The sequence below is a fragment of the Bos indicus x Bos taurus genome, chromosome 29 (genome assembly GCF_003369695.1).
Source record: "Bos indicus x Bos taurus breed Angus x Brahman F1 hybrid chromosome 29, Bos_hybrid_MaternalHap_v2.0, whole genome shotgun sequence".
NCBI lineage: Eukaryota > Metazoa > Chordata > Mammalia > Artiodactyla > Bovidae > Bos > Bos indicus x Bos taurus.
In genome coordinates this window covers 24397186-24408630 of record NC_040104.1, presented here as the reverse complement: position 1 = coordinate 24408630, position 11445 = coordinate 24397186, and the positions used below count along the sequence as shown (strand labels likewise).

The 11445-nt window shown below is 37.5% G+C and overlaps 1 protein-coding gene across 1 annotated transcript; it reads left to right on the top strand.

Moving 5' to 3' along the window:
* Positions 1-1281: 1281 nt before the first annotated feature.
* Positions 1282-10877, top strand: LOC113886046 (putative olfactory receptor 10D4). The gene is made up of 2 exons (XM_027531985.1): positions 1282-2179; positions 10798-10877. Exons 1-2 carry the CDS (start codon positions 1282-1284, stop codon positions 10875-10877), a joined length of 978 nt encoding a protein of 325 aa, XP_027387786.1.
* The last annotated feature ends 568 nt before the right edge of the window (positions 10878-11445 follow it).

The following is an 11445-nucleotide window of genomic DNA, read 5'->3' as shown; positions in this document are numbered from 1 at the left end:
TCTAAGAATTAATGAGATAGAGACAGTGGACAGAAGGAAAGAGCAGAAAGTCTCCACTCTAATTGCTCCCTCTGTAATACAGACATCCCACATGGGGAGTGGGTCCCAAAGGAACACACAAGACATCTATTCTCTCTTCAGGAAATGGATGCCTCTCCTTTTATCAGAGACCAGACTCACTGTTGGCCTGAAAGACTGAATGTGACAAAGAGGTGTCTTCAACTTCTCTGGTTTCAGAGCCTGGCCCTCATGTTCCACAGCATCTAAAGTAAAGGAAACAGGAGGGTGGATGTGGAGCCGGGATTCCAGCCCACGTCCACTCTTTCCCTTCCGCCTGTAGGTGCCTTCTTTCTAGAACACTGTCTTCTCATACCATAGGCAGGTGAGAGAAGATGGGAATTAGGTCTATTTGAGTTTGGACTAATATTGACTTTGCAGATTTCATGGATTTTCTTAAGATATTCCCTAATTAATGATGCTGAACCTTAAAAACCTTCATCGGGATGGCATTTGTTGTCATATTGCAGACATAATTTCTATTGAAAGACTGAATACTACATTGAAATCAGATAGCTGTTTTTAGTATTGCTAAGTGCCTGTTCCTTTTTCTGATTAAGTGTTATCATTTCCATCTTGTCTCAGTGTATTCCTACCAGACAGTTCTTAGTTTTCCATTGTTTCTATTGATGATGCAGAAAACATTTCTGTGAATCCTTTTAATCAATAGGTGATTCCAAACTGCTGTAGGTGCAGGTCAGCCGAAGAGAAACTCCATGTGGAGTAAAATTGCATTAAATCAGAATATTAGCATCTTGAGTGAATTTTTAAACAAGAGTGAGTAAGAGCAGTCATTACATTGGGGACTATATATATATATATATGCATTAATTCTCATAAGAACATAAGATATATTATACCATGAACATGGGCACAGAGGAGATTTAAAGATTATTTTTCAAAATATTCCAGGGTTACAGAGTGGGGAGTAGATTTGGAATTGAAACTCAGATAAATCCAAGTGTAGGATTTATTCTCTGCTTTCTAGTCTATTCTGTCTGTTGTGTCATCTCTTATCCTTCTGAGGAAACAAATGACAAATAAATGGCTGAATGTCACTCATTAAATAGTAAGGACTGGACTGACTCCCATCTAGAAGGTTTTTATGTATAATACATAGATGTTATCCCTTTCCCGTGGGTCCTGTGCAGGTATTAGTGTTTTGGGGAAAGCCCATCTCAGTGAGACCGCTGTCTGACCTTCTAGGTGTGACTAGATGTGAAGATGAGGAATCACACTCCAGTGACTGAGTTCCTCCTCACGGGAATCCCTCACACACAGGGGCTGGAACACCCGCTCTTTGTCTTCTTCCTCGCCTTCTACCTGCTCACTCTTGTGGGGAACCTGCTCATTCTCCTGGCCACCCTCACTTCCTCCAACCTCCACACCCCCATGTATTTCTTCCTGGGCAACCTGTCAGTGTTTGACATCTTTTTCCCTTCCGTGAGTTCCCCCAAAATGATGCTCTACCTACTGGGGCGAAGCCAGACCATCTCTTACCAGGGCTGCGCCTGCCAGCTCTTCTTTTATCACTTCCTGGGCTGCACGGAGTGTTTCCTGTACACCATGATGGCCTATGACCGCTTTGCCGCCATCTGTCACCCCTTGCGGTACACGGCCATCATGAACCCCAGGGTGTGCGCCATCTTGACTCTGAGCACCTGGATGGGGAGCAGTGTGCATGCATCTGTCCTCACATTTCTTGTGTTTAAGTTACCCTACTGTGGCCCCAAGGAGGTGGGCAATTTCTTCTGTGACATCCCGGTGGTGCTGTCCCTGGCCTGTGCAGACACCTCTCTAGCTCACAGGGTGAGTGTCACCAACGTAGGTGTTGTGGCACTCCTGTGTTTCCTTCTTGTCCTCGCTTCTTATACTCGCATCGTTATCTCTATATTGAGAATCAGCTCCTCAGAAGGCAGGCACAGAGCCTTCTCCACCTGCAGTGCCCACCTGACTTCTGTCTTGCTCTTCTATGGACCTGTGATCCTCATTTATCTCCGGCCTGCCTCCAGCCCTTGGCTGGATTCTGTGGTTCCGTTGTTCAATAACATTGTTAACCCTTCCCTGAATCCTTTGATATACAGCTTGAGAAACAAGGATATGAAGTTGGCTCTGAGAAAAGCACTAATCCAAGGAGTACATACTTGTGGAGCATAAAATACTATGTCATTATCTGTGCTTACAGATTTGCCTTGCATTTATATTGGGCATGTGGTCTCTGAAACCAGCTGGGGTGAATGGCTAAGTGGCATTTGGGATAAATAGGTTGAATGGAATTTTTTGTCATTAAACATGTATATATTTATATAAACTTGTATTCAAGAAAATCTTTATGGCACTTAAAATGTGCCAGGTACTATGCTATGCACTTTATTAACACTGACATATGTTATTATGAGAATTTTCATATAGAGTAGATATTATTATCCCAATATACAGAGGAGTGTATTAACGCACTGAGAGGTTAAGGCACTCCTGCAGTGTCTCTGAGATAGAAATTTGCTGAGCTAAGATGTGAATGCAAGGGTTTTAACTTTGTGCTAATAATGTTGCCTCTGTATTGTCATAACTAGAGCACACATGCTTACCTCTTCCAGCAACTTCTTTTCAATTTGCATGAAGTAGTTTTCATTTTTCCAAAAAAAAAATCTGTTGTCTACTCAATTCATTCCATTAAATTTTCACTTCGTCATCTATGCTGTGATGCCTGTTATGTACTTAAGTCTGATATAAAGAAATTCAGTTACATTTCAGAAATCAGAAATGTGCTATTCTATCTAGTGACAGGTATTTTCGTTGATCCTCTAGACTTAGGTCAGTGTATCTGCTCTTTACAACCGTGCTTTGAATTCTGTAGTATGAATGCAGATTTTCTACATTAAATCAAAGACGGAGTTTGACTTCCAGAATTCCTGGACCCTCAAAAATAGTAATAATTTTTTTCCTCTTGAAAATAAATAGATTTGAAGAAAATAGGAAAACTGTAAAAAAGTAAAGTGACTAGAAATTACAAATTAACCCTACCACCTAAATAATAATCACCATTAACATTCTGACATTTCTACTCTCTCTTTAATGAGTGACTAAATTGGAACTAAATTTTATAAAATCCTATTTACAACTATTTCATGTACACCTATGTCATCCATATATCTATCTACATATGTGTATTTATACATTTGAAATCATATTTTATATATATATGTTTATAATCCTGGTTTATTTCAATAATGTGTTGAACCTTTTCCATTGCCACAATTTTTAACCAGATTTATTATGATATATTGCATATGCCAGAGAATTCACCCATTTAAATTATAGGAGTCAGTGTATTTTTTAATATATTCACAGAGTGTCCACCTTCACCATGGTCAATTTTAGAACATTTTTATCATCACAAAAAGATATCGTATATGTTTTACAGATCACCTTCTCATTACCTCCATCAATTTCAGCTCTAAGCAACCATTAATCTACTTTCTATAAGTTTGCCTGTTCTGGACATTTGATATAAATAGAATCACATAAAATGTGTTTTCTGTGACTGATTTGTTTAACTTAGCATGTTTTCAAGGTTCATCCATGTTGTAGCAGGTTCCTTACCACCTGCCCCCATCTCTTATGTGTCTAAAATCCCTAGTTCCTATAGTTTCTGAGGTCACCATATATTATTAAATACATATGTATTTATGATTATACTATCTTCTTAGCAGATTAAGCCTTTTATCATTATAAAATATTCCTTTTTATCTCTAGTAACATTTTTTGTTTTAAAGTCTATTCTGTCTGTTAGTTTAACCATTTCAACTCCCTTGTTGTTGCTATTTGCATGATATCTCTTTTTCTATGCATTTGTTTTCCTTCTGTTTGTATCTTTGAATCTCAAGTGTGTCTCCTGTAGACAGACTGTATTAGGGAAAGTTTTTTCTGCTCCAGTTTGAAGATCTCTGCCTTTTGGTTGAATTTTAATTCATTCACATTTTAATGTTAATATAGATATAATTGGATTTATATTTGCTATTTTACCTGTTTTTTGTTTTCTATGCCTCATTCTGTGTCTTTTTTGTTCCTCTATTTCTCCTTCACTTTAAAAATTTACTTTATGAAATAGTATTTTGATTTACTTAATGAGTTTTTCACTATTTTGTTGATTTATTACCTTAATAGTTGCTCTGGGACTTACCATCTTGTATCTTAACTTATCACAATCAGTTTCAAATGTATACTAAATAAATTCCAGAGCAATGTAGAGACACTACTTCTATATATCTCTATTCATTTCCCCCTCTTTTTGTGGTATTATTGTTAGACATATTGCATCTATGAATGCTACGATTCCAAAAAAACATGTTATAATTATTGCTTTATATAATTTCATGGTTTTCAAGAAACTGAAACTGGGGGAAGTATGTAAAACAAATGTGTATTTATAACTTTTGTTATAATAACCTTCTTACTTATTTTTGGCTTTCACCATTCGTTTCTGTGCTTTTGAGTTATCATGTCATTTTCTTTGCCCAATATAGACTCTCTCCCACCCAACTCTTGTTTGCTATTATTGGAAAGTATATTACAATTATATGTATATATATTGCATGCATATATATATATATATATATATATATATATATATATATATACACCAGTTTATCTTCGAGTTTATTCATTCTTTTTTCTGCCAATTTAAGTCTACCATTGATTCCCTCTAATAAATTGTTTATTTCAGTAATTGTACTTTTCTACTCCAGAACTTCCATTTGGTTCTTAAAATTTTTAGCCATTGATATTCTCTATTTGATTTAACATTGTCATTACACATTCCTTTGCTTCTTTAATTATGGCTTCTGTGGTGTTGGAGAAGACTCTTGAGAGTCCTTTGGACTGCAAGGAGATCCAACCAGTCCATTCTGAAGGAGATCAGCCCTGGGATTTCTTTGGAGGGAATGATGCTGAAGCTGAAACTCCAGTACTTTGGCCACCTCATGCGAAGAGTTGACTCATTGGAAAAGACTCTGATGCTGGGAGGGATCGGGGGCAGGAGGAGAAGGAGATGACAGAGGATGAGATGGCTGGATGGCATCACTGACTTGATGGACGTGAGTCTCAGTGAACTCCGGGAGTTGGTGATGGACAGGGAGGCCTGGCGTGCTGCGATTCATGGGGTCGCAAAGAGTCGGACACGACTGAGCAACTGATCTGATCAGTTATTTGAACATATTTATAAGGACATTTTTTTCCCCTGCACTACGGATCATACTTTTCTGTTTCTTTGTATGTTAATTGTTTGTTGAAAACTGGATATTTCAGATAATATATTTTAGCAACACTAGGTACTGATCCCTACCTCCCTCCAGAGCATGTTAGTTTTTTGATCAGAGGCTGACTGAATAATTTTAATGAATTCTTTCCTGGCAGTGTTAAACCTCTCAGGATGTTGTTCCTCAAGGTGAGGTAAAAGCCTGAGTATGCCCACAGCCATCCTGAATACTGATGTTGGCAGGGCTCACTTTGATGGATTCTTTCCCTGACCACATCCTTTTGTGGAAATGTGTGTATGTGCACATCCATAAGGCATGTAATAATGATGGTGATTTATTCAAGGTGATTTTGGATGAGGAAATAGGAAAGAATAGAAACACTTTACTTTATGAGAACACTTTACTCATAATGTAAAAAAGCACTTAATTAGGACCCAGGAAAACATCTGGATTCTACCTGGCTGCACTAATAATTATACCCTGTGTGGTCCTGAACAAGTCCTTTTATTCTGTGACCTTGGTTTCCAACATTTATAAAATGAAGATGTTGGACTAGATTATCTTTAAGCATTCTTTCACATCTGAAATTGTGTACCATCATCAGTTCAGTTCAGTTCAGTCGCTCAGTTGCGTCTGACTCTTTGCGACCCCATGAATCGCAGCATACCAGGCCTCCCTGTCCATAGGAACTATTATTTAGAAGCATGTGGTCATGGGTGAAGGGGGGAAAAGGTGCCCAGAGGCCTCCTAGTTTCTGATTTTGGTGAGGCAATGACTACCATTTGCAGTACTACCTCTTTTTTAAATGAAAAAAAAAAAATTAAGATATAATTGCCATGCAACCCTGTGTAAGCTTAAGGTGTATGTGCTGATTTGATTCATTTATATAGTGCAATATGATCACCACAATAGCATTAAGTAACACTTCTCTCATGTCATTTAATTATCCTTTCATTTTTTTCCTGGTGAGAACAACTGTGCTCTCTGTTTAGAATTCAGCCCTTGAGATTGGCCTCTGAAGCAAAGCTTCCCTAGTGGCTCAGCTATAAAGAATCTGGGTGCAATGAGAGAGACTTGGGTTCAATCCCTGGATTGGGAAGATCCCCTGGAGAAGGAAACAATTACCCACTGCAGTATTCTGGCCTGGAGAATTCCATGGACTGTATAGTCCGTGGAGTCGCAAAGAGTCAACTACTGAGGGACTTTCACTTTCTGAAGCAAGGTAAAATTCCTCATATTGGCCAGAAGATGACACTGTTGGGGCACTGATGAGCTAGATTCTTCTCTGCACCGATTTAGGCTGCAAAAAAGATGGCTGAGTCCTTTCACTGTTTTCTGAAACTACCACAGCATTGTTTATGGCTATACCCCAATACAAAGTGGTTTTGGTGTTAAAAAAAGAAAAATGTTTGAAAAGGAGATAGTCTAAAAAAAAGATCTCAGAATTGAATTGATAGGATAAAGAATGGTTGAAATGATTAGAACTGTGGGAGAGAGGTCTGTGAAGCTCATGGCTTCCTGATGACACTACCGTGTGTGAATATCTTTCTGGAGCAGCGGTTTCAAATCAGTGATTGTTACATGTTGGTGTCACTATATGCACTGTTTGTGTATAGAGATTAGATACAAGAGGTAATACAGGTAAGAGAGAAAGGCTTGATGAAAATGGCTGGCAGAGGTCACAGGGCCCTTCATCTTGTTTACAGAAGCCAAAAAACCCCCACTCTGATATTAATACGTGTATTCCCCCTCCAACTCCCAGCTAACTGAGAAGAGAACTGAACATTTTCCTTGTCATAGAAAAGGACTTGATCTCCTTTATTAAGAAGCCCCAGGGAATTAACTTTGCATAGAAATTGTGTTGATGACATGATACCAAGTATTAGTTTCAACAAAAGGAAACAACAGAGGGACTTTGATAGCTACAGAATATTATTACTTTGTCATGACATAAATATTGAAAAAATTTATACTAAATCGGAAAGTTCTGTGTTTTGGAAGGAGAGAAGCACTTGTACTTTTGTCTTACTTAGTTTCAGAGGCAGAAACTGAACTGCTCCTATCTTTCTCTCTCTCTTTTCCTTTTCTATGCTGGTTTCACATAACTCATCTTTTTTTCCCCTAAAACAGTTCTGACATAAATATAAATCTTTCTATTCTCCAAGCTCAAAGTGCTGAGTAGACTTGAAACTGATGAATGCAAGAAACAGTTTAATAATTTTTCCTCCACTGTAATCCTTGGTTGCAAGTATGAACAATTATATTTTTGTTTCATTTATTTTCATTTATTCTCCTACTATTTCTCATATTCAAACTTTTAAGATTTTCTTTGCACTAACTGGTTAAATTCTTGAATTTAGCCTTGAAAATCTTGCTGCTTCTATTAGCAATTGCTAGCAAAGGGAATCTCAAAAAAATGAAAGGGAGAAAAGGTTCCCCTTTTTTCTTTAACTGTAGTAATCGATACCATTCTGTTTTGTCAACCCCCTTTTGAAAAAATGTTAAATAAAAACATTCACAAAATTCTGTTTTAATAAAACGCATAGTGCTGCATTTCTGTCTTTGATTTTTATAGTTTGTCTTGTAAGCATTACTTTAATAATGGAAATTTTTAGGACATCCATCTGGAATGGAGAAATTTTCCTATCCTCTAAAATGCATCCTTTAATGTCTAAAATGTTTGGTTTTCTAATTGGCTTTTAGTTGATAATTTGTTATGTTCATTTTTGTATTTAAATGTGAATCTTTATTCTTCTGGAAATATAAATTACTCTAGATATGTATTATTAGGCAAAATTGCTTTCTTCTTCTCCCCATACTCATGAAGGTATAGTATAAGTCTACTATTCCAATGTGCTCCCCATTTAAACAAAGGCTTTGAAATACTTTGTCTCTTTTAAATAAATACAAGTCCTAGTGGGTCGCTATGGAGCCCTACATGCTTCTCCTTTTGCTCTTGGAAGGATGCGAGTAACTGGGTAAGCAAAGAAGCAGGGGTGGCTCTCTGTCTTCCTCTTCCCACCTTCTTAAATAGGATGGATACCCCTCATAGCCCACTGGGAAAGGGGATCTGTAATTTTCTTTATTTCAGGTTGCCTTCTAAACACCTCTTTTCAACTGCTTTATTTTAAAATATGAGTTTCTTTTCTTTGCCTTTAAAAAAGTTCATGCCCAAAGTTTTAACCTAAATAAATGCTTAAAAAAATAAAATTTGAGGTCTTCCTTTTAAGATAAAGCAATAATACTTTAGGACAAGATGTGAGAGTATTGCTATGTTATATTGCCTTTCTAAAGCAGGGAAGAAACTGAGATTATATGCATATGGATGAAATACCCTTATGAAATAAGGGTCTCAATTGAGAGGATGGTTAAATGTAATAGTTCATGATCATGTGGCTGTGTGCTCAGTCATGTCCTGCTCTTTTTAATCCCATGGACTGTAGCCTGCCAGGCTCCTCTGTCCGTGGAATTTCCCAGGCAAGAATACTGGTGTGGGTTGCCGTTTCCTTTGCCAAGGGATCTTCCCGACCCAGGAATTGAACCTGGGTCTCCTGCATCTCCTACATTTTCTGTTAGTGAATTAAATACATTCTGTGGCCATAAAATGGATTTTTTGGTAGCCATATTAATTAAGATGGCTATCTAGATTTATTGATGTGAAAAAAAAATAGTTCAGGGAATAGAAAAATTAGAGTACAGGATGATAACTATAATATTATTTCACGCGTGTAAATCTGTGTAAGTGTGGGCATATATAGGTGTGCTTGATAGATGCCCACCAAAATTATTAACAGTGGTCATTTCTGGGAAGTGGAATTTTTACTGGATTAAAAATAATATTTTGTGTTTCTCATTCTTTTTTCATCATTAGCACCTCATAAGACCATTATGCAGTTTTTTAAAAAGGAAGAAACAGTAATTCTCTTGAATGGATCTTCTAGTAATTGTTCTCTCCTGACGTAAGAACACCTGATATTGTACTCTTCTGAGCCCACAGATAAAGATAAACAGAAGGAAGCATGGGGAGCTCTCAACATACTCTCAGCAGTAAAAGCACTAAAATGAAAAGAAAGGTTTCTAAGGAAAGTCCTAAGATTGAAATCAGAGGGTGGGAGAACAACAGCAGATGCAGTCCTAAAAATTTCAGAAAACTGGGAAATAACTTCTAAAAGAAAATGCTTAGAAGTTATCGGCTTTTATATTTTCTTTTCTTTTTTTTTTTGTGATATATTTTAGATAATTTTCAAAGTTAAATCTTCTGGTTCAGTAATTTTTTCTCTTTAGTCCTTTATTCAGTCATATATTATTGAATTTTTAAATTCAATAATATTATTTATATAAGATTTCTGATGATTTCTTTTCACAACTTTTCTTTCCTTTGTTTAGAATTTCCTATTCTTATTTCCTAATAATATTATCTGTCTAATTTTCTCTTTGATATTTTTATTGTAAATTCTTTTTGATGGCCTACTATTTTTTATTTCCTAATTTATAAGTACTTCTGATTTTTAAGGTTTTTGTGTGTGTCTTTTCAGAATATTGTTCTTTTGAATAGCTGATGAGAAAGCTGATAAAACAGTTCTTAATTGTGACTCTTTGCTGAATGGTGATGATTTTGTAATATTAATGCTGGTCCTTTTTGAAATGTGGCTCTGGCCTGGAGTTTGGGTTGTAGAGCTCTGGCCCCAGGTCAGATCGGTACTATGGGTGTCCTGGCTGTTTCTTGTTTGTAGAGAATTCTTCTTCATTATTTTCATCTGAAGATGTATACTTACTATATTTTTTCCTATAATTTCTGTGTGTAGAGAAATAGATCACACTTTCAGTATGTACTTACTCTTTGTTCTAGAATCAGAAGCCCGAGATTTATTATTTTTTTATATCTTAATAAGCTATTGATACATTTGCTTTTTGAACACTCTGTAATGACCAGTGGTAAAACCTTTCAACTTTAAAGGAAGGGGTGGGTATGACTCATTGGAGCATAAATACACTGAAAAATCTGTGTCTTTTCGCTTTCTTTGCCTAAAGAGGATAAAGCCTAGATGGGAAAAAGTGAAAAGTAAGAGATAGGAAGAAATGTTGACAACAGGATGACTCCATAGGACTTCTAAATAATTTTAAAAGGGTGCACAGTAATTAATGTCAAGATCTGGAAGTGGATACAAGACAGTACCAATGAGTCAGAGGCCAGCACATGTCCCGGGGAGCAGATGACAGGAAAACATAATGACTGTGCTCTAATCACACGACTGTGAGATCATCTGACTGTATCTTAAAGAGATAAGAGCAAACCGACCCTCATTTCAACATTCACTGTTTGACAACATATCTCACTTTCCTTCATATTATCTTTTATCTCTGAGGACATTTTAGTGCCTTTAAAGTCACTTACATGAGTAAATTTTCATTTCTGATCATCTCTCTGGTTATTTGTTCCTAGATAGATGTTGCTGCAATGACTGAGCTCTTGGTGATTTGCTCCTGTTGGCCCAATGCCTGTCATTAACAGTGTCTGAGTTTTCACCCTTCCTTCAGTGGAGGCAATCCAGTTTCCAATGAGAAACCCAACTGAAAATCTGTTGACTGGGTGATAAGAGAAAAAAGGGACGATTAAGGGCCTAGAAAGTCTCATCTCAATGTTTTTCACTGTGCTCTGCGCTGTGTTCCTCAGCCACAGCCTACCTTATGCATCAACCCTCTCCCTCCCTGTTTCGGTCATCTTCCCCAGAATATTGGCTTCCCAGGTGTTGCAGGAGACATAAGAGATGCAGATTTGATCCCTGGGTCAGGAAGATCCCCTGGAGGAGGAAATGGCAACCCATTTCAGTATTCTTGCCTAGGAAACCCCATGGACAGAGGAGCCTGGAGGGCTACAGTCCTTGGGTTCACAAAGAGTCAAACATGACTTACTGACTGAGCACACACTCCCCAGGATGTACTGGGAAGGGGCTGCTGCTGCTGCTGCGTCGCTTCAGTCGTGTCCGACTCTGTGCAACCTCACAGATGGCAGCCCACCAGGCTCCCCCATCCCTGGGATTCTCCAGGCAAGAATACTGGAGTGGGTTGCCATTTCCTTCTCCAATGCATGAAAGTGAAAAGTCAAAGTGAAGTAGCTCAGTCGTGTCCG

What these genes read in the sequence shown, in the direction of transcription:
- LOC113886046 (XM_027531985.1), top strand. Translation starts at nt 1,282, where the DNA reads ATGAGGAATCACACTCCAGTGACTGAGTTCCTCCTCACGGGAATCCCT. An exon ending in GAAGTTGGCTCTGAGAAAAG is followed by an intron (nt 2,180 to 10,797) that starts CACTAATCCAAG and finishes TTGGTGATTTGC; the next exon opens with TCCTGTTGGCCCAATGCCTG.